General features: G+C 36.2%; 1 protein-coding gene across 8 annotated transcripts in view; it reads left to right on the forward strand.

The window, feature by feature from the left end:
* Positions 1-23,789, forward strand: part of LOC121424355 (adhesion G protein-coupled receptor L2-like) — a 98,819-nt gene that overhangs the window by 37,977 nt on the left and 37,053 nt on the right. For 7 of the 8 annotated variants that reach the window (XM_041620006.1, XM_041620007.1, XM_041620005.1 and 4 more), the window contains exons 5-9: positions 3,849-4,100; positions 6,034-6,150; positions 20,566-20,672; positions 21,379-21,570; positions 21,964-22,147. In XM_041620006.1, coding sequence (XP_041475940.1) covers positions 3,849-4,100; positions 6,034-6,150; positions 20,566-20,672; positions 21,379-21,570; positions 21,964-22,147 — 852 coding nt within the window. The remainder of the gene's footprint in view (positions 1-3,848; positions 4,101-6,033; positions 6,151-20,565; positions 20,673-21,378; positions 21,571-21,963; positions 22,148-23,789) is intronic. The other variant, XM_041620008.1, reaches the window with a different exon arrangement.

A 23,789-nucleotide genomic window follows, 5' to 3' on the forward strand; every position in this document is an offset into this window, starting at 1 on the left:
TTGATCATTATATACTGAATGATTACTTGCTATTTTGTGTGACAGGACCCTTATCACATTTCCGAAGAAAACTTTGTTTAATGAAATTTCTTGGTTACAATATCCCCAAATATATGAAAGTTCAGTTAGGTATTTCATAGAGCTGTTTGAAAGGGAGACTTTGCGAACAACTGGTGATCCTTTCTTGTGGTAAATGATATTTACCATTTACGTTCATGGGTGATTATTTTGCGCATCAGAAAGGTTCATCAGTAGCTCTTTACTTGTGAAAACTTTATGAAACACCCACCTGAAATAGTTTTGTGTTGCTTATTTTGTCTACTTGTACCTTCTTCCCCCTGAGTGATATTTAGAAAGTGTTTCACTCGAATCAGTAACGATAATGAAACTCTTTCATGAATTTAGTGTGTTATCTTGTGAAAAAGTCCATTGTTATGCACCAAAACAAAACAATGTTTGTTTGATAAACGTTTGATGTAAAAAATAACACCCATCATTCAAAAGAAAAGAATTGAAAACATTATTTGAGTATTTATTTACAAAGAATTTTTGAAATAACAACTGATACCTGCTGAATATTTTAAAATGTCTGAAAAAAATCATTGTAATTTATCAGTCTTATTTTGTATTATTAATGATCGTTATCTGGCTCCCATAGCACGAAGGTCTGTGACAGATTGATAATATGAAAGAACAATTTTTATTGGTTCTTGGTCAGTGTTATGAATAACATGTGCATGTTACACCTATCTTGATTGGCCTTCGCTGTTCAGTGATTAATTGCAAACCTTTGTGGTATGGACCCCTGATTTGAATCAATATGTAATATTCTCTTAAAGGGGAATCCAACCCAAATAAAACTTGTTTTTATAAGGAAAAGAAAAATCAGACAAGTTGATAGGTGAAAGTTTGAACAATATTGGACAAACAAAAAGAGAGATATGAATTTTTAAAAGTTGTAAATATTGGTAATCACTATACCCATGGAGATTTCAAATTGGCCGCATATGGGATGTCATAGTGATGTAAGGCAAGGACTACTCTTCCATGTACTCCAATACATATTATGGCTAAAATGTCATTTTCCCAAAAAGTTTTATTTCAAATTATATTTTTCTTTCATGAGGACATAAAACAATATACTACATGGGTTATATTTAGATTACTGCCCCAGGGGAATGGGTACTTAGGAGAAAACCACAAATCCCTGATAATAAAGTACATGGCCTATGGGAAAGTTGTCCTTGCCCCTTGTCATAATTTACTTACCCAGTTGCCAATTTGAAATCTACATAGTATTAGTGATCTCAATTTTAAAGCAGCTATAACTTTCTTATTGCTTGTCCAATTTCTTTCAAACTTTCACCATTCTGTTTAATTTATTTTTATCCTTCCCAACACAACATTTTATGGCCAAGGCTGGATTCCCCTTTAATTGTTTTTAATAACATCTATTGTGTTTCACGTATATGTTTTAACTCTGCTAATAATTGTTATGACTAATGACTTCTCATGTAGCAAAATATATAGTATCTATTCTAAAGCATGTCTTCATGCATATGTCGTAGTTGTAGGATTCTATAACCCCATTTATTACTCAATAATATTGTCTAATTCCTATAGGCCTATTAATATTATAGGGATCATCATGGGCTCTGTCTTACAAAATCTTCAGGTTGATCCAAATAATAAATATGGAAAGCGATTAAAGCGATCAATGTCAGAATAATTCAGTTTGGAAGGAGCATTGGTCAGAATACTGATGCACACTCACAGTTCGTCATATTAAAATACTTTGGATGGAAACAACGTGTATACCTGTAAAGTGCTAGACGTCGCTCCGACGTATTAATTGCTATATATAAAAAAATGAATATTCTTGATGTTTTTGCTGGCTTTCCATAGTTATTAATGATTAGATCATTCAATCACAAACTCTTTGTAAGATGCAGCCTATCACCAATGTGTTTATTATTCTCTGTATGCATGTTTTATTGGGTGGACTTGTTCAGTTTTTGCATATAGAAGTAGTTTTATTGTTATTATGCATGTTAGTGTGTGGAGTATATGCATGAAGTAGACTTTAGTGTTTGGTATTGGAAGTTTCTGGTGTAAAGTTTTACTTTTATTATCAGCATGCTATTGGTGGTTGTACTAAAATGATAATATGAGATCATGATATTTTTAGAATACTTTGGGGTGTACTATATATTTTAGTTAAGAACTAACTATTTATCTTTCAACATTCTGTATACTACTGGTAATGAATTGAAAAATATGGACATTTAAAAATAGTTTGACTACTATTTTAGTCCCATGTGGATGTCTATGAGCAGGGCAAGTGCTGTAAAAAGCACAGAAGCCAACAATTCTTTAGAGCTGTTATTGAAATGGAAATGAGTTTTCAATACTGCATTTCAAATCACAAGGAGGCACAAGCTATATCATAATCTCCCTATTGGTTTAGTGGTACATTATATCCAATGGATTTTGTTATGTATATAGTGTAGCATAGTTTTCCGTAGTATATTCTCAACATACAGACATTATGTAATACACTTATGGTGAGGGGTCTATTGACAGTCATATTAAAGAACAACAGAAAATAATTTTGAATGATGAACATGACCTCTCTCTTCCATTTTCTCTCAAATTTATCACCTCTTTGTTGTGATCAAAAAATCATTTGGTGAGTAACATGTCGCAGAGCAGTTAGAGATATTCATTTATAAATTTAAACTATTGTATTATATGCAACATGTAGAATAGAGTATTAGAATATCTTCAAAGATGTAGATTGAATGTGGACCTTGGCTAAAATGAACAAGAATTAATAATCATAATAAAATTATCATGCTGAAAACTTGTACCGTGGCATTTACTAAGTCAGACATCACTTAAAAGTTTATATGTGACAAATAGTTAGAGTACGATGTAGATACATGTATGTCTATGTTTGTAGAGTGATTTTGGTTTTGACATACTTTAATTTTTTCTACCTTAACACCTTTAAATTATTCTAAACTTTATTTTGTTCCTTCTGTCATCTAACACAAATTTGAATAACTTAACTGTTTTTGTAACTACCTAGAGCAAAATAAATCCCAATACTTATGTTTTATTCAGAATTGACCATATATATATATATATATATATACACTCTAAATGCAAATGAGCTAAATCTGGTTCCTAATCACTCTCCTGCCAGAGTGAGACGAGGGACCAGTCATTTTGGAATAGGATTTATGTCTATTTAGAGTGCATTTTAGCCCCCTCCTGGAGTGAAAATGTCTTTTAAACAAATATATACAATGTTCTCTCCAGAAGCTATTAATGCACTCTCAAATGATGTAAAACTTACTCTAAAATGACTGGTTCCTCATTCCACTCTGAAAGGAGTGTAATTAGGGACCAAATATGCTCTTTTGCATTTCAAGTGTAAGGAATATGTGCATTTTCTTTAGAATTGTCACCATTTCTGTCTGATGAATTATATTTTAATAATTTAGTTAAGATCAAGCAATGTGTTATATCTACAAATGACATTTCTCTTATTGTCAACATCTATATTTGTTATTTTATTCATATGCAATATTGGTAATAGGCCTACCTGTTTTGAGCATCAAAAATATAATGTGTGTTTCCAATATTGACATAACTTTTGTGAATTTGTTGAGGGATGGAAGAAAAAATAGTCATAATTTTGATGTAATTAAAAAATTACAATTGTACTTCAATTATGCAAACGTTACATATTTCCAGCTAAGCGAAAACCAAAAGTTTGTGACTTACTGTAGCAGTATGCACATATGCTAATATTATTTTGTTTCCTTTCCTTCACCAATTAGCAACGACAATAGCACCCCCCACCACCCCTGCAAGGGAGACTACAACAGTCACCACGAAATCACCCACCACCACCCCACAACCCCGCGAGAGGACAAAGCAACCGATCATCATTACTCAGTTGCCCAACGATGCTACCACGCTCTCACCGGATGGTACTACCACCATGCTACTACCTGTGACAACCAAAGCAGCAACAACAGCAACAACCCGTAGGCCGCCTACAACAACACCAACAACACCATCCACAACAGGTGCGTGTATAGTACTCGTAACAATTTTGTGGATTGACAGAATGTGATAGAACTGCTACTTTGGTGATAGAAATCTGTGGTAAAATGTTAGCTTGTGTGGATATAGAAAAATCAAAGAATTGGATCAACAAAATTTGGAGTAAAAGTGGACTAACAATAAGAAAGCTAGCATTAGTGTGTTGGCTCAGTTGGTAGAGCGTCCGTCTCACAACTTGGAGGTCACGTCAGACCAAAGACATTAAAAGATGGGAGTTGCGTCACCTGTTTGGTGTTCAGTGATTAAAGGGATAGAGCTTTGTCGATCTGGCGCTGCACAGTGGGTGTTGGGCCCATGATCAATTGGGCAAAGCAAATTTTTGGAGTATTTCATTTCATGTCAATTTTGAACAGTAAAATATGGATTTTCATCTTTATCTTTGGTGATCTCTGTATTAAAATGCTCATTACCTTATTATTATCCATTCAATCTTCCTCAAACTCTCATTTACGTGTTTTTTAATTATCTCTTGTAATTGAACATGATTGGTTTCAAGGGTTTCATTCTTTAAAAGATAGTGAATATATGGGCCTAACATACTAAACAATATGAAACCAATCAACATACACAACCAGCTGATGAAAGGCGTGGGTTAGAATAGTTACCAAGATTAATATGTTAAAAGTATTATTATCCTACAGCACTTTATTTTTTCAGGGCATTTACTTTGATATGACAGTGCTGAGGTACATGATATGTATTGAGATTGCAAATATGAAACTGAAAGTTTATGATTAGATTTTCTTTAATGTAGTCTGAAAGAATATTTCACTTTCAGCATGTGCACTCAAAACCAAATGATGCTGCTTCCCAGTGTAATAATGAAAATAAATTGGAGGGGGGGGTCGTCAACTATTATTAATCTGGAAAGTATCTTTTTTAATCAGTGGGACTTCTGTTTAGTATTACTCTTTATACTCTATTAAAAATGGGTGAGGGAAACTGTCATTAACAAATGTCACAATTTAATTTCTGTCTGAGAGTATGAGATAAGATTCGGTACCCCATCGCCTTTCATAGACTAACTAGGAACACTATTAGTCCAATACCTTACACAGGGGCAGAGGAACTGCTTTGAAAGTGAGGGGGGGGGGGGTGCTGACCAAGCCAAAACTCACAATCAGATGGTAATTTTTACGTTATTGTACATGGGTTTGAAAAAAGTGGGGGCTTCAGCCTGCTTCAGCCCTGCAGCCCCCTATGTTCCATGGCCCACTGATGAATGTTTAGAACTTTTAGTGTATTTTTGAAACTCCATTGTTTCATGATTTACAGTGGAGTGGTTGTTAGAAATATTATTCATTATTGAAAATGTATTTCAATAATTCTTGCTCACACGATAGGGTGATGAAATTATCTAAACATCTTGAGTTGAAGCAAGGGTCACTTACTATTCTAGAATAGATCAAACTGCTGTTGAGATCCAGTCTGGAGGTGGTATAATTCAGAAGGCAAGAAAATGGCAGAGGATTGAATCTGTCACAATAGAACAAATATTTAAGAAAATATGTTCAGGGAAGCTGTTGAAAAAAAGAGCGTGATTGAATTGTGTTATTAACTTTTTTGTCATCAATAATTCATGATAGTTTGATAGGGAATATTCCAACGAGGAATCGATGAGAAGTATCCTTTGCAAAGAGCTCCAAGAGCTATTCACAGACAAACTATATTGGAGTTTGAGAATTTAGTAGTCAAGAGGTGAACCCATCCATACTGGAATCATATTGTTGGGGTACAAAGTCTATGGGAGTTAAAGAATTGATTAGTCAAAGGGTCAACAGGTTAGAAGTTGTTTCTTAATCTTAACCCAAGCTTTATATCTAGAGTCTAGATCTTTCATTTAACGAAATATCTAATGATTTCTAATTTATTTTATATGTTTCCTTTCAATGGCAGTTGTTCAAACCACCAGAAAACCTGAGTTTTGCATGCCAATAATTGTGAGAGGTGTCCAGTGGGAACATGCTCCAGCAGGTACAATTGATGTGCAGGCATGTCCACCAGGTCATACAGGTAAGTCTATGGGTATGTTCAGACTTAAAGAGAAATACCAGTAGTTGCAGTAAACACTGATTTCATGAGAAAGTCTGTAAAACCAGGCTTAATTGTCAGTATATCATCGAGGATCTAGATCTGGTACAGTTACATAAACTGAACTTTGTGAAATCTTGAAATCTACGTTGAAAAACGTTCACACTGAAGATCACCAACACAGATAGGCACACGTGGGACAGTGTATTATTATTGCAGGAATAAAGACCCGACGGAAGTGACCGAATCCGCGCTTATTTTGCTTATTTCTCAGCAATTACACCATTTCTCCCAGAATCCTTTGGCACATATTTTTTATTCATACAAACATACACTTGGGTGGTCATTATATTAGATTCTGTAAAAAGTCATTTTAAGATCGTTACCAAAACTGGAATTTATCTTTAATGTCAAAGTCATAAACCCGTATTCTGAAGTTGGGTTTAACTTAAACCCAGGTTTAAAGTTGTGGTTTTATGTATGGATAGCCAATTGTTACATAAATCACAAACAGTAGAGATATCATAATTCAGCTCATTTGGCTCTCAAATCATTCATAATTGTCTAGGAAGTATAAGAAGATGAAATTGTCTTCACCATCAATGAATCAGGAAAGAGCACAGTAAACATAAAAAACATACAACTTAATGAAAATTGTGAACCTTTTGGCTTCCCATAATTTTAGTGTTAGACCATGGTCTAAGTTAAACCTGACTTCAGAATACAGGCCAGAGTGTTAGTCCAGGAATGGCATGAATATGAAGTTCAAAAGTGAAATGATCGAGAAGGGGTTTTGATGATGGGTGTTTGGTATAGGAATGATAGTGCTTCAGAAAGAGTGCTTGCTCGGTGTAGAAAATATATAAAAAGGTGTTTCATGAAGGGTGTTTGGTGTAGCAGTGATCCAAAATGGTGTTTGGTGAAGAATGTGAGGTGTACGTATGCTGAAGTGTTTATATTCAGAATTTAGGTTTGAGCTGCAGTCATGTTTGGGTGTAGGTTTAAGTCAATTATCTAGATGGAAATTTAAGTTTCAGCAAAGTTCTCAATTCAGGTTTTGTTTAAAGTACTAGTATCAGATATTGTGTAATTATAATAGACACATGACCCGATAATTATATCATGCAGTCATATCTTTTGAGATAAGTAATTAAAAAAAGTGAATTAGACCACAAAATTGTTCAGAAGGAGTGTTTATATATCTAGGACAACAGTTGTGCACACAACCTGCTGCCCCAGTAATATAAACATGTTATGATTCGTCATATATGAAAGAAAAGTAATATCGAATATTAAAACAGCCAAATATTTTGAATAAACAGATGTTTCATAATCTAAGAAACAGGAAACCGAAAATAGATTTGAGTGAAACTCTTGCCAAATAAAGAAACATCATCAAGCAAATCATCACTGGTGAAACATGGCAATCATGATTGACGATGAAAGCCAAGGACAAGAAATCAACATTTCGGTCCAATTTGATTATAAAATATATTGAAGGATGTATTAAAGTTGCCAAGTGAAATGGAAAAACAGAGATTAGAAAATGAAAGATTGCCTTTTTAAGGAAATATAATGAAATGTGGACATAAAAAAAATATTTTGGCTATGTGTGACTACCCATTTCTTTTCAGTGAATTAGAATAGAACTACTAAATTTTACAAGCATTGTTTCATTTGAGATATTGAAATAATGGAAGATTGCCCTTTTCAAGTTTGTATTAGCTTAATATATATTAATAAATACTATGAATATGTAATACTGGTAAATGTTAGTCAGTAATAATTATACTACGTATAATAGGCTGTCGATTATTCATTTTTCATTTCATCTTTCCATTTCAACAAACTGGGATAAGTGTCTTCTATTAATCCTCAAAATTTTTCGTAAACTGTTTCTCTTTCTTATTGTATTCAAATATATCTTTACAAATTTTCTCCTCTCTTGTATTCGATCCCCTGAAAAATGTAACTCTTGACAAGAATCGGCTGTTTCTGCGTCAGTCTTTCCAGTGGTTGAAACTATAATCGATGAAGGTGACGTCTTTGGGGGTGCTGGTAATTTCCTGCCATTGGGGAAGCACGGTGTGATTAAAATCAATTAAGAGGAAGATGGAAGGCTGGATTCTTACATGAAACTGACTCTATCAAGATCCTCTGTATTCTAGCAATCAAATGATATGTCAGTTTTACCTCTCAAAATAGGGTATTTCGGGAAGCCATGGAGATACCTGCAGATAAAGCGTTTTTGTAGGAAAGCTGGTTAACGTAAAGGGCCTACTTGTGAAAGATGATAAGTTAGATGATGGAGTGCAGAAGAAAAATTTATTTTTACTAAGTGTGAAACTATCTGATTTCCTCCTCTTGCACATCCATGGGAAACAACTGTCATGGGAAACAACTGTCAAATTGAGCTTCCACTGAACCCACCCACCCCCCCCCCCCAAAAAAAAAGAAAATTATTTATCTTATCTTTTTCATATTCAAGTTTTTCTGAAGGAAAAAAAACATGATTTTTGAAAACATTCTAAGAAAAGGATAAAGGTAACATTTGCTGAAAACCCATTACCGTAGTAAAGAAAAAAGAAAAAGGAGGAAATGAAGAATGATTTTTGAAATTTTTTTGGAAAAAGTAATAAAATAAAGTATAATTAGGGGGAGGGACACCTGATAAGTGCCTCTCCAAGGAGTCTGAGATCTCAGTAGTAAAGCATCCTACAGCAAATGCTCTGTAGATCTTGCCCGTTACGCTGTGCATAATGTTTACTCATGCGCAGTGGTGAGTGCATGGTTATATATCGTCTATATTGCCAGTCAAGCCCAGGCGACATTGACTTTTACTTCATTCCCGTCGACTTTTAAACTAGGTTTCATATCCTTTTTCGTTATTCAAATGGTAGAAAGTATATTAGAAATTTTACCTTGCCAAGGCATGGGACACTGTCTGAAAAGTTTCCTGACATTTTTCTAATGCCTTCTACTTTCTCTCTAAGAATATATTAATTCACCAAGAAAGTTGTGTAACTTGACCTAAGTGATCAATGTGAATGTTACGTCAAGCATGAACATATGAGAGAAACACGATGACTTTCAATGGAATCCCCTTTAAGTACCAAGCTAAGCTTTGGTGCCAGAGCAAGTGTGTATAGTAGAGAGAAAGTTCACGGTAAAAATAACGGAGTAACTCATCACTTGCGTTTAGTTTAGGAGTTAAGCATTTTAGCTCTTAAGGGGTTATACCCTTCGAGAGGAAACAGAGACTTGTGTGTCGTTGACATGGTGTGTTGATGCACTTTGTAGCGTAGCTTAAGAGGGCATGTACCCCTAATCATGATTCTTTTTTAATATATAAATACAATTAAAATAATATTAAAAAAGGAAAAGAGATACAAAGAAGAAAGGTTACTGGAAGATTTCTTTTGAGTTGTTTGGTTAATTCTTTTTATCAAGTATTCATACCTTCCCCTCTCCCCTCACCTTCGTAATATTTGGAATGGCAGCTAGACAATTTCTAAAAGCAAGTGAATATGCTGCAAGTTCAACCATCTGATTAGAAATAAAAAATTAAGATGTGATACTCCGATCACTGTCCCGTATAAAATCACCATTCTTTCCTTTACACAAGCAGTTGTCTTTCCGCTGCTCGCATTTTGTGGGAGGGAAGCAAAAATCATGTCGAAAGACCGAGAGATCTATTAAAGAAGAGAAGGGGGGAAACTTCACCGGGTGTAAGACAAGCCGGAGCGGACGTGGGATGTGGATTTAGAAACATTGGGGTGTATTTTTACGCGCTCCCGCTGATTAATACCCTAATGGGCCGTGTCGTGTACGTCAGCAGAGGGGCTGTTAATACGAGGGGAATTCACGTTGGGGATCATCACGGGCGTAAGGGATGATTAAGAGGGTCGATTAGAGAGTGTCCCCCCGGAGGGTTCAAGATCCCAGGTACCAATTGAGGCTTAATTGCTCTATAGACATGCATGATACATGAACTCGTGTAGCGGGATGATAATGTTTATTGCAGCGGGGAATGGATGGAGTGTGGGTATGGGGAAATGTGTTCCATGTAATAGGTCCATGGTTCCATGTATTATTCACTATTCATTACTTATCTCGCTTGATGAACTAGGCTAATGTAGCCTAGGTGTACATGCTCACAGACATTTTAAGAATGAAGTTATTTTTCAACCTATTTGGCAGTTTTTGATAATTTCTTGAGGTTTTGATATTAAAACAAATATTATTTTTAAAATACTTACCTTATGTGTTATCATATACATAAGGAATTAATTTATATTGCAATATTGCAACCTGTTTGGAAGTTTTTGCTTTTTTTTAAGGTTTTGATATAAAACAAATATACATCAGAAATTAATTTTATATTTTTTTTTATACTGTTTGTAAATTAAAAAAAAAAGGTTTGATGTTGATCTACACAGAATACATATACATGAACAGTATACCTCTTATTGCAGAAGCAACTTTTTCTTCTTTGGGCAATGAATTCTGGTATGGATGGATGGTAGTTGAGATTGTAATTCTTTGTGAGACGGGGCCAGAAGAAGCATTGCCAAAGAAACCACACCGTGAGACCCAGAGGTGTGCCGAGTCCTGTGTGCCAAACGATTCTTCGTTCATAATTCAGGAAACACCGTCAGGAAATTTAATTGGGGATACGAGGTAGGGTGTTTTTATGCAAGGTGCTTACCTCATATCAACAGAATAGCAATTAGATTATGAGGTTTGGAGGCCTGCTGATGAGTGATAATTTCATAAAATAACATATCATGGAATCTGTTCTCCTGTTGTTTTTTTTGTCAGACAATGATATTTAAATCATTGCACTGTGTGATTGTTTGGCTTAGTTTCTTCTTCTGTGACAAGTTCAGAGCATAGTTGAATAGACTGATTAAAACGATGAAGAAGAAGACTTATCAATGTTGTTATTGGATAACAGTCACAAAGGAAATTATACATTTCAAAAGATTTTATATGATACTAGTGTTAAAATAGTAATCAAATTGACCATCATGGCCTGTTCTGTTCTTGCCCCAATCCAGTCGAATATATTGCCATCATACTGTTCATAAATCCATAATGCCAACTCCCTCGATCGATTTAAGAACTTGCTAAAGACCCACCTTTTTAATATCTCGATATTTCCACATTTCTACTCTGTATATTAGTTGTGGGTTGGTCTATATGGAGATGCACTTTGTTTTGTTTCTGTTTATTTTAATGTGAGATTTGGTAATTTATTCATTTATTGATTGTATTGATTACACTTGTTTTTTATCAGAAAATTGAGTGCTTAGAAACATCTTTATTAGGTGCCTTGTAAATATTATTGTTATCATCATCATCATCATTATCATCATCATCATCATCATCACCATCACCATCATTATCTTCATTTTCTATCTTCTTCATCATCATTGTCATCATTATCATCATCATCATACATCCAACCTCATGTAACATGTCAGGTTCCACTCTATACCCTTTTTCAGTTGCCATGGCAACTTCATTTGTGAGCAGCCAAACCTTCAAATTGTGCCAATTATTGACGAAGACCTGCAGAGATCCATATCATTAGTGATGAAAGATCTTTTCATTTGGACTTGAATAACTCCTCAATCAGATAAACCTCTAGGGATCTCCAAATTGGCAACTCTACAGGATCCACATCGGTGTTTGTACACAAAGGCCCGCATTCTGAATTCTTGTTGAACTTAGGCCATCGTCTACTGTAAATCTATCCTAAGGGAAGCCTAAAATATCATAATTTCGTTAACAGAATATATTTCTGTTGCTCACTGTGCTCTTTCGTCATGCTATAATGGCTACACTGTAAAAAATATTGGGTTAAGTTTTAACCAGCATGAGGGTATATAATTATGTTTCTAAACCACTTATGGGCAGTATTCATACCCAATGCGGGAAGCATATTGTCCAGTAAGGTTAAAAAAATAAGCAGCAATTACTTAAGAATGGGCAAGATTTTCATCACACTCGATAAATGAAAATGCCCCCCAAAATGCCCAATGCTGGTAGGACATATAATTACCCTCACGGAGCATTTTTACCCAATATTTTTTAGAATGTGAGGAACCTTATTTTAGTTATCATTCCCAGACAGTCGAAGGAACAAATCGAACCTGTACCATTCAGATTTCTATCACAATTTTAGACCAATTAAAGTCAATCCCGAGTTCAGAGTATATTCTTACAGACTATCATACAAGCTCACACACATCGTGGTCTAGTGGTTATGACTCTTGCCTTTCAAACAGAGGGTCATGGGTTCAAATCCTAGCCATGGCATTTTTTCCTTCGGCAAGAAATTTATCCACACAGTGCTGAAAGGTACCGGCAGGAAGTAATTCCTCAAAAAGCTATGCGCACCAGAATCGGTAGACTAGCTTAGCCAGGGTAATATAGGAGTGCCTTGAGCACCTAGCAAGGTGGATATGTGCGCTATACAAATCCTATATTATTTATTATCTAAAACAAAAAATCATTGATTTTGGGTATTAAAACTCAATTCTTTTCAAAAAGCACACGCCCCATATAGTAGGGTGACTTAGGTATTACTGACTTGTCAGTTAGGTTCGACTCGTTCTCATGACACACTCGTTCATCATCATATCATCACCTATCAGCAAACCATCGTGCAAAGACTAAGAGCCAAAGAAGAGCCAAAATCCGGCAAACATGAGCTGCCAAGAATTGACCGAATTTAGTCAAAATTGTTGTTGATAAAACACTCTTTCCTGCTGTTCAGTTATTGGCATCAATTTGCAGTGTTTTTTTTTTGCAGGTGATGGTCGACCCCTTATGTGGGTAGGGATAAGATCATTCTTATTCTAATTCTTTTTGCCCCGAAAGAGGAAAAATGACCAATATACCTTATCAGAAGGTAGCATCTAATATGACTCATTACAGCATCCAGATGTGGATTTAAAGGGATTTCTACCATCGAGATGTAAAAATAGAAATTCAATCCATTATTGATGATAAGAAAAGCTGAATTGAATGGGAGAATGAATGGAAAATGTATATGATGTGAGGGATCAGAGAATTGGGTCTCCTTTTCATAAAGACCTGTTATGATCACAAATGCATAGTATTTTCTATAACAAGATTGATATCAGCCAATTAAGTCAAATGATTTTAGTAGCTTTAAACTGAATCGCGACGTAATGCAGGCGAGACTGCCAAAGGCACTCCACTTGCTGAAAAAATGAAAGCATTTTGATAAACGTTGATTATAACAAGTGTTATGCAAAGGTCCCCCGAACTGGGCACGTATGAAAGGACAAAAAGTTGTTGCATATCCCTGGTTTAACATTCTTTTAAAAATTAGTATTGCCATTTTGACATTGCTCATCTGTCGGAAAAGGTGAAAAGGGAAATTAAATCAAGATTTGTAACAGTCATAGGCTTGAATAAGTGCAATCAGAGCCAGCGGTCAGTCGCTTGTTGAGAGGAAGAGAACAAAGAGGGGGCTTCACCTTGAGAAAATAAAATAAACCAGTCAACGAACTGAACTGAAATTCATCAAAGAGTCTCAAGCCGTTTCATGGCTCCCGGATACTCCGGTTTCATGAAGATTTCTCCTGAAGGATTTGAGTAATCTTACCATCCTCGTGATTTCATAAGAATGAAATCATTCCCCAACCACCGAAACATGTCTAGCTCATACGAGGGAACTTTCTACAATATACTTCTTATATATACACAGACTACGGCCCGAAGTTGGGTCAATAAACTTAAGTTTAAAGTTGTAGTTTAAGTATGGAAAGCCAATTGTTACATAAATCACCAACAGTAGAGATATCATATTTCAGCTCATTTGGCTCTCAAATCATTCCTAGTTGTCTAGGAAGTATAAATAGATGATTGTCTTCACCATCGATGAATCAGGAAAGAGCACAGTAAACATAAGAAACATACAACTTAATAAAAATTTTGACACTTTTGGCTTCCCATAATTTTAGTACAAATTGAGACCATGGTCCAGGTTAAACCTGACTTCAGAATACAGGCCTATGTGTTGAGGTTGCAAGAAGAAGATATATTGTTTATTACCTCATCTCCAGTCTTGTAGAAAATCTCAGATTTAGACCCAGAGTAAACAATATTCAATAGACTTAATTGTCCGAACAGATTGAAATCCATTAAACCCTTAAGAGAGTAATTCTTCCCTGTTCATCCAAGTAAATTTAATCCCACTTTTCTTTTGTATTTTTATAATGTTCTCAGAAGGGTCTACTGAAGGTGACCTTATGTAGAGAGAATTATTTGAGACTTTTCTACAATGACATGAGTGTTCTTCAAAATGCCAAGAAGAACAGACTTTTGGTTTAAAAAAATGATAGTAATTTTGTAAATCTTGCGAAGATGAAAAAAGTATGTAAAAAAGAAGAAGAAATGTGCGATTTACTGTCTAAGGGATTCCTTCATTAAAAGATACCGCACATCCTGAATATATCGTCTAGACTCCAGACTCTATTAATGACTCCTAACTTACTTTGGGTTTAGCCTGCTTTAATTTGTGATTGACTTTTGAATTCCTGTTGGGGAATTAAAGCGGCCTTCATTTCCATTACTCAGTCAATAGATAAGGAAGCATTCAGAAAAAAATGTCCCCATTTAAAAAAAGATCATTCAGAGTGATGGATAGACTAATGAAAACTTTAAAAATTGTTGAAATATTGTCTAGAAATATGTTTTTATCCAAGAAATTCATTCATACATGTCATTAATATATTAATTATTATCTTTTGAATGTTTTTATTCTCTTATTTGTCTGGTGGTATTTGTGCATGAATTGGGTATTACTTCAGCGATCATTTATTCATTAATTTATTTGAATAAATTCATACAGGATGAAAACCTGATCAGCAATAGCTGTTTTACATCGTGGTTCCTGATACGGATGAAAAATTATCAAAATTATCATCATCGTCGACATGATTTTAACTTGATCTTGATTTAATGTCACTGTCATTATTGATATTACAATGACTAGAGCAATTTAACAAAAAATCTCTGTTTTCTATATTATTATAACAGTTAAAAAATTGTTTCCTGAGTGCGAATACATGTATGATTTAAACCGGGGGCCTGTCTAAAGAGTCTCGATTGATCCGATCAATCGCGACTATGGAAGGCCAGCAAAATCAACATATAAAATGCATGTTTGTTCCAAAAAATTCTAGATATGAATTTATATCCATAAATTCATTGATTTCTTGACAATTTGGTGTGTTCTCCTTTCTTTGCAAAGGGAGTTTTGCAAACTTGAAGAAAAAATTATGACACTGATGAATTTCCATAGAGTTACGATTGATTGGATCAATCGTAACTCTTTGTAAGATGGGGCCCTGAAGACATTGCATCAGCCTATCAATTAAATGTTTTCTCTTGAGGTTTGTGGTTTGTTCCTTACTATCTCTCATCATCCGCTTCAAATTTACAATTAATTTTGGCAATTTCTTGACCATGTTCTTTATTAGTAACTTTAATGTGAATTTCCAAATCAGGATCATATGAGACCCTAATTAGGTTTGTTGCATACAATACGGGCGTCTTTGTCAGAATGAAGTTGCTTCTCTCCGCTCGCTATTTCAGGATTTAGCCCAATCAGAAATGCTCGTTTGCACAATTCATGCACAACTCGTTTGTAAACGCTGTGATATAGTTAACTATGGAGAGCGTACTAAGTGCTAGTTATTATATTGATGGAAAAGTTAACCTAAATCATATTTTGTTTGTACCGAAAATTGTAGCTTTTTTTTCTTCAGAATCAACATTTAATTACAATCTGTCTTTTGTACGGAAACCAGCTGATTGAAAATTGGTCACACTCTATCACGCATTGTATGCTGTTTGAAAGAATCTTTTCATATTTTTATTAGTTATTACTTATCAGTATAGGCTATTGAAGGGGGACATGGTAACCCCTGTGATGCGTTAGTTACCAGGAGCTAGCTATGGGCTACTGAAGGGGGGAAACGGTCACCCCCGTGATGCGTTAGTTACCAGGAGCTAGCTATGGGCTACTGAAGGGGGGAAACAGTCACCCCCGTGATGCGTTAGTTACCAGGAGCTAGCTATGGGCTACTGAATGGGGGAAACAGTCACCCCCGTGATGCGTTAGTTCCAGGAGCTAGCTATGGGCTACTGAAGGGGGGGAAACGATCACCCCCATGATGCGTTAGTTACCAGGAGCTAGCTATGGGCTACTGAAGGGGGGGAAACGATCACCCCCATGATGCGTTAGTTACCAGGAGCTAGCTATGGGCTACTGAAGGGGGGGAAACGATCACCCCTGTGATGCGTTACTTCCCATGAGCTAACTGTGGGCTACCGATGGGGGGAAACGATCACCCGTGTGATGCGTTAGTTATCAGGAGCTAGCTATGGGCGACTGAATGGGGGAAACGATGATGCGTTAGTTACCAGGAGCTAGCTATGAGCTACTGATGGGGGGAAACAGTCACCCCCGTGATGCGTTAGTTCCCAGGAGCTAGCTGTGGGCTACTGAATGGGGGAAACGATGATGCGTTATATACCACGAGCTAGCAGTGTGCTACTGATGGGGGGAAGCGATCACCCCTGTGATGCGTTAGTTACCTCCTCAGTTCACCCCCCTATTAGGATGTGAGTCACACACCTGGTAAACCTGACGTGAGATTCCAATCGCTCTCTGATCAAGTTTTCTCTCTTCTCACAGCATTGCATTGCTGTTGGATCTAGCTATTTGAGTAAGACCGTGTTTATGCTTCCACTTTTCAGGCCAGAATAAGCGTTTCCAAACGTGATAAGTCCCAAAGACGGTTGCGTCCATGCTTACTTTCATTTAAACGCTGTTTCAAAACGCAGATCGTAAACTCACAAAAAGGTGCGTTTGTAAACGTTGTTTGACCAGAATCAGGCTTTCTGGGGGAGTATAAACAGAACCACGATCGTAAACGTGTTTAAATGACGTCATTTGGTACATGCTTCCAGTGAGATGAAAATCCGTGAGCAAATACAGTCGTATTGCTCCATGTTATCTCTACGTAAAAACAACAATCGGAACAAAAACTTTCGAAAAAAGGCGCGCCCAAGTTGATCTCGCTTTACGATACGAAACCAGCGGGAGATCATGATTTGCTCTGAAAAGTTAAGCATAAACAGCACTCCCAGAACCACGTTTACAATCAGCGTTTTGAATCGACGTTTGAAATCGCTGATTCTGTCCTCGCAATGGAAGCATAAACACACCCTTAGTTGATTCAACTGTCGTAGGTTTGGGATTACGAGGTATAGAGTTTGTTTACTTTCTAAAACCATTATGAACATTAATGGGAGGAACATGAGTGGATAGAAACAGACATACAGATATAGAGAGAAATAGAAACGGAAAGAGAGAGACTGATAGAGAGCGGGAGATTGGCAAAGAAAGAGGGAGAGACTGATTTTGAGAGAGACATACAGAGACAGAGAAACAATGAGAGAGAGAGGCAGACAGATAGACAGAGACAAAGAAAGAGAAATACACAGAGACAGACTGACAGAAATACATAGAGACAGACAGACAAAGGGAGATGCAGATGTATAGAATAGAAATATAAAAAGGGTAGCATTTACTCGATAGGAGACAATGAAGAGAAGTTGATATGGTTAAAAATTTTATCTAAACGTCTTTGAAGACATGATTCTAGGTCAGAAAAGGTGTCAATTAAATGTATCCTGATATTGAAAAAATAGAAAGAAGTAAAAGAAAGATGTAAAGAATAAAGGAATTTAGTTGATCATGATGAAATTGATTTTGAAGACTTAATTGATAGAATGATTGAGAAAGATGAATTGACGGAAAGAAAAGCGTGATTGATAGGCTAACTGAGAGAATTGATAGATAGAACGGAAATGAAGACAGGATTTTCAAAGACTAAAAAGTTAAAATATATGTATAATATATAATTGGATTTTATTGCAATAAAACCATCAAAATATACAATATACAATCACAAGCAGTCCAAAGACTGAAATATGTAACTGTTTACAAAAAGGATCATAACAAAAAATACGAAGAAAACGTTATAAGTAAATATTCCAAGTGAGAAAATTAAGGAGAGGATTGCCGATGGAATAGTATATATTGAAAGAGGAAGAGTGCTAACAGAGAGATTGAAAGATTGACTTTTGGAATGACGCCAAACTTGTCTTGTTCGTCAGGAACGGGGATACGTTAGTGCCTCTGTTTTTCTAAGATTGCGGTATATCGAGACACATATTGAATTATGGGAAGTCTGTCAAGTTTCAAACCACTTGTCCATTTTTATTTTGAAACCTGGAGATATTTCAGGTCCTCAGATTCAGTTATTATAGGTATATAAAAACTATTTTTAAATAAACTAAAAACTTGTCCATTTTTGTTTTCAAACTTGGAGATATTTCATGTCCTCAGATTCAGTTATAGATATATAAAAAAATGTTTTGAGATTTCCAAAAAAAAATTCAAGGAATAACGTCACAAAATATGGTTTCCGTTGTTTGTACACATGCATGTATGTATGATTACATATTAAGTCATACACAGGATATATGTGTAGTACTGAAAATGCCAATTGAAAATTTGAGAATAAACATCAAATGGAAATAGATGTGACAATCTTTATTGTCACAGTATATCATGTTCACAAGCGATTTGTGTCTGTTGCACTTCCATGGCTTTGCATCATGTTAAGATATGTTCCAATTAAGCTTCCTCTTTTTCTTATTAGATATATTGCATTCAAGTATTCTTATATTCATTGTAAAATATATATTAATTTGATAATTCGAAGTTATTTGATAAGTTTGGTTGAAGTGTATGTCTCAGTCTGATAGAAGTTTTAAAGAGTGAGGGGAGAGGGAGGTAAAGGGATCTTTAAAAATAAATATTTGATGATATTAGATTAATACAAAATATGTTCTCATAATGTTCAGGACAGTGTGAACATTTTTTATCAATACTTAGTTTATAAAATAATAATAATAGTAATAATAATTAAGACTTATATCGTGCCAAATCCACTCTGTAGAGTGCTCAAGGCGCTTTTTAGGAAATTATAAAAGAAATTAAGAAGAATTGAACAGAAATGTTTTGAGGTAATTTTTGAAAGTTTCAGAAGTCAAGCACTGTTTGATGTTATGAGGGAGGCTGTTCCATAGTTTCGAGGATGAGTAAACAAATGATCTTTCACCCAAGTTTTGGAAACTTTGGGGGTAACAAGAGTATTGGAAAGGGAGGAACGTAAGGATCTTGAAGGGGTATAACTTTTGATCAGTGAAATAAGGTACTGGGGAGATGAGCCATGAACACAATGGAAAGTTAACAACAAAATCTTGAACATAATACGCTGTTTTACAGGGAGCCAATGTAAGGATCTTAAAATAGGAGTAATGTGAGTGCGCCTGGTGGATAGAGAAACGATATATCATGTTCACAAGCGATTTGTGTCTGTTGCACTTCCATGGCTTTGAATGTGCTTTTTAGTTTCTTGCTAAGAAGCTCTGATATAGGTCATGTTATCATTTTGTCCCCTGTAATATATTATCTTGTATGAAGCGCCTATTTGGGGTTCAATCTTTTCAATCACATCTCGTCAAATCATGCTTGAAGCAGGAGTGTCAAGAGGGAACATTTCGTGAAGCCTCGTGTTACTGATTTTAACCTAAAACTGTGATAAGCTACTGAAATATTCACATCTGATTGGCTGAAAGCAATTTTATTGATAAAAGTCACTGACACTAGACTTTGTGAAACCTTTCTCATGAGTTTATGAGTTGCATGGTTGAGGGAGATAAACCAATATCTCCAAGGCTTCTTTTGGGGTTTTTGCATCGATCGATCAAATGCTTCAAAATTACCCAGAAATTGGAATGGAAATTGAATATGTCTGCATACCGATTTAAGATGATCGTAATGAGATTTTCTATTTAGAGCATATTTTCAGCACCTCGTAGTGAAATCAGAACTATGTTTGGGATCTTTCTTGAGATATGAGCATTTGTTGTTTTCCTCTTTTTATTACTCTGCACTTTTGTTGGAAAAGAGAAAGAAAATGCTTCTTCATGTATTAGCTATTATATTTCTTTTACGTAAATTTTACTGATAATGTTTGTTGAACCTTTAATGATATATGGTTTGTATAGAATGAAATAGACTATATGTTTGCTATATCAGATATTTTGTGCTAACATGTTTTGTATTTTCACAATTGTCTATAATTTTATCAATTGAAAGATGATTCATTTTTAAAGGAATTATTATCTTATGTTCCAGTATTGTTCTAAATTTATGAAAGAATGCTTCCATGTATTTGACAAGATAATAATTTATTTGATTTTGTATATTTTCAGGTCAAGCTATGTGGAGGTGTGATGGTTCCCCAGCACGGTGGACACCAGAGTCTGGTCCAGACCTGAGTGACTGTATCTCACTCAAACTAAAGAATATTTCAGACCAGGTATGTATATCTCGGAATGTAATCTTAATCCCAACCTACATATTTTTTATTCAAAGTCACATATGACCACCTTTCACATTATCACCGGAAAGTACAAAAGAAAAAGTACTGTAACAGATATGAAGAAGACACTCAAAATATAGTCTCTTCAACAGAGACAAAAATCATATCGACTCAATCTTCCGGCAGGCACTCACAGGCCAGATCACCGTGCCAGTGCGATCTACTCTGCGCCCGGCCCAAAGGAACTTGCCTAACAATTCAACTACTAATAGTTTTTTTCTCATTGCAACAAACAAAAACTGTTGTAAGTTTTCTTTCATACCACGTTCTGCTGTTGACTGGAACAACTTACCAAACCCAATGAAATCAATTATCGACAAAGAAATATTCAAAGTAACAATTCAGAAGCACTTAAACCAAAATCAATACTAAGCAATGCCTCTTACCTCTGCGTAACAACCATCAGCGCACCCTACCTCTGCCTGTTTGACCCCTTTTAGGGGAGTTTGGCAGTATCCTAGAAGTAAGTTAGTAAGTAAGCTGAATGGACGATTCATTTAATCTTGGACAGTGGGGGGATGAGGTGGGGGCAATTGCTGCGATTCTGTTCATGTAATACCATGTTTGGAGCATAGGCCTATGATGTCATGCTAGCCAATTTGATATTTATTTAATTATTTTCTCTCCCAACAATAATATATAGTTGGAGAACGGAGCATCGGTTGCAACTATCTCTCAAGATCTTGTCGAGACCATTGACGAAGGCGAGGAGCTGTATGGTGGGGACATCGTCGCAGCAACCGCAATCTTGACGACATCGTTGGAGAACCTTGACAAGGAACTGGAGAATGCCACAGTCGCTGAGAAGAATGAGAAGACCAAAGAAGTCACAATGGTATGTCAGAATGTTGAGGTGTAGTGGTTTTGTGCAGCTGACACTCAATCTAAGGGTTATGGGTTCAAATCTCACCAGGTGCTTATCAATGTTCCTGGCCAAGACACTTGCCTGTAGATGTTTTCCACTCTCCATCCAGCTGTTAAATGGGAACTCAGTAGGATATGAACTCCAATGTAATTAGATATCTTTAAAGTGCTTAGATAAGATGTTCCAAGCGCTGTATGAAAAGCAGAAAATTATTGTTTAAATCTAAGGAGACGAAATGCGATGCAACCATGATTCATCTATCGTGAGAATCGAAATCCTGTAAACGGTATAGTAAGAGAAAAGGGTTGATGAATGAATGTGTTAATAAAAGTAAAAATTCAATGTAATTCTGTCCTATTTCAGAATTATTTAAAAGTTGGAAGCACCATCCTGGAAGACACCAACCTAGATTCCTGGGACGATCTCTCCAAGGAGGTCCAGACAGAGACAGCATCCTCCCTCATCACATCACTGGAAGAGAGTGCTTTCCTCCTGGCCAACACCCTTGAAGATGATCAGCCATTCATTGATGAGGAAGAGAACGTTGGTAAGTGTCCTTTTCCCTTAGCACACTATCTATGGACATTATGGATGATGTCATAATGGGTGATTTCAAGTTCAGTGTTGACCTTTTGGTGTTGGTGTTAGGTCAATTTTTACACGATTATAACGCAAAAAACATCAAATGAAGATGGTCCCGAAAAGTCAATCACTAGTTGTTGAGATATCAATAATTTGGATCAGTTTTACAAACGATGAATAAGTTTTGGAGCAAGGGGAAACAATCCAAATTTCAACACCAACACCAAGGCCAACACCGAACTTGAAATCACCCAATGTCATAGCGCCCTCCCTCAGAGGATATAGGATTATGTGTAAATGGAGTTCTCAGAGGCATGGTAACGTCAATGCATAAAATCTATATTGATAAAGGATTGTTCCATTACTCGGTTGGATCGACTGCCTCCCTGACTATCTTCAGATGACCAAAGGCATGTTTTATCATTAGCAATCTTATTCAGGCTTTGTGTAACATAATGCCATAAAACCTTATTCAGCCCTGTGTGACATGATGTCATGAATACGTTTTTCAGGCTTGATGCATCGAAGCTGAACAATGTTCATTTTAAATTGACAAACAAAACAGACTGAAAGGCACTTTCTTTCTCTCTCTTTTATTCTGTAAATGCACAATATCTAGGCTATAAAATGAAAAGGGAGAAGAAAATGAATAGGGTCAAAGATAAGATGGTGTAACTTTTGTTAGATGCATGTAGAGAAATACTTTGCGGGAGGGTGGGGGTTGGGGGGCTTAGTCTGCAGGCACAGACCCTGATTGAAACAAGTGTGTCTCCACACACAGACTAGCATATACAAAACATATATAATATCTATCTGCTGTGTCAATTCAGAGCGAGAGGGCCTTCAGTATACAAGGCATGAGTAGGCTGCACATTCAGACCCTTTACTCGAGTGAAGGGTTTGCACAGCAAACTGGGGGGGGGGGCTGGTATAGAGTATTTGGGTCAGTGCTTTGTGTCATGATTTACCGGTTGGCAGCGCGCTCTTGAATGTGCGATATATCCCGTGAACTTGGTTGTCCTTTCCATGTTGGTCGGAGCAGGCGGTGAGTCTGCAGATCGCCAGGATCCAATACCAGCCAATTGTTTCCTGTGGGGCATTGGGTGAGGGTGGGAATTTAGAACAGGGAGACGGGGGAAGAGAGGCGATCATGTGCAAATGGACAGAAAGAAATGAAAAATGTGTTGGTGAAGGAAGGCATGAGAGAGAGCAAGAGAGAGAGAGGGTGTGTGTGTAAAAGAGTGGTTGACGTGTATGGACGTGTATGGATATAAACATAGCTAGAGAGACACAGACAGACGCAGACAGACAGACAGAGGCAGACATAGATCTAGACAGAGGGACAAAGGGAAACAGAGAGATAGAAAGGGAGGGAGGGGAGAAAGAGAGTGATAGAGAGATAGGTATTAATAACAAATAGATAAATAGCAACAGAGGGATAGAGAGAGACACAGAGAAAGATACAGAGAGATAGAAACAAAGGGAGGGTGAGGGATAGTAAAGGAAGAAAGAGAGAGAGAAACAAGACAGAGAGATTGATCAAAATACAGACATACAAAGAGAGGCAAATGGGGAATGGGTACAAATTAGTCAGGGACCTGTTTCAT

The sequence above is a fragment of the Lytechinus variegatus genome, chromosome 11 (genome assembly GCF_018143015.1).
Source record: "Lytechinus variegatus isolate NC3 chromosome 11, Lvar_3.0, whole genome shotgun sequence".
Lineage (NCBI taxonomy): Eukaryota > Metazoa > Echinodermata > Echinoidea > Temnopleuroida > Toxopneustidae > Lytechinus > Lytechinus variegatus.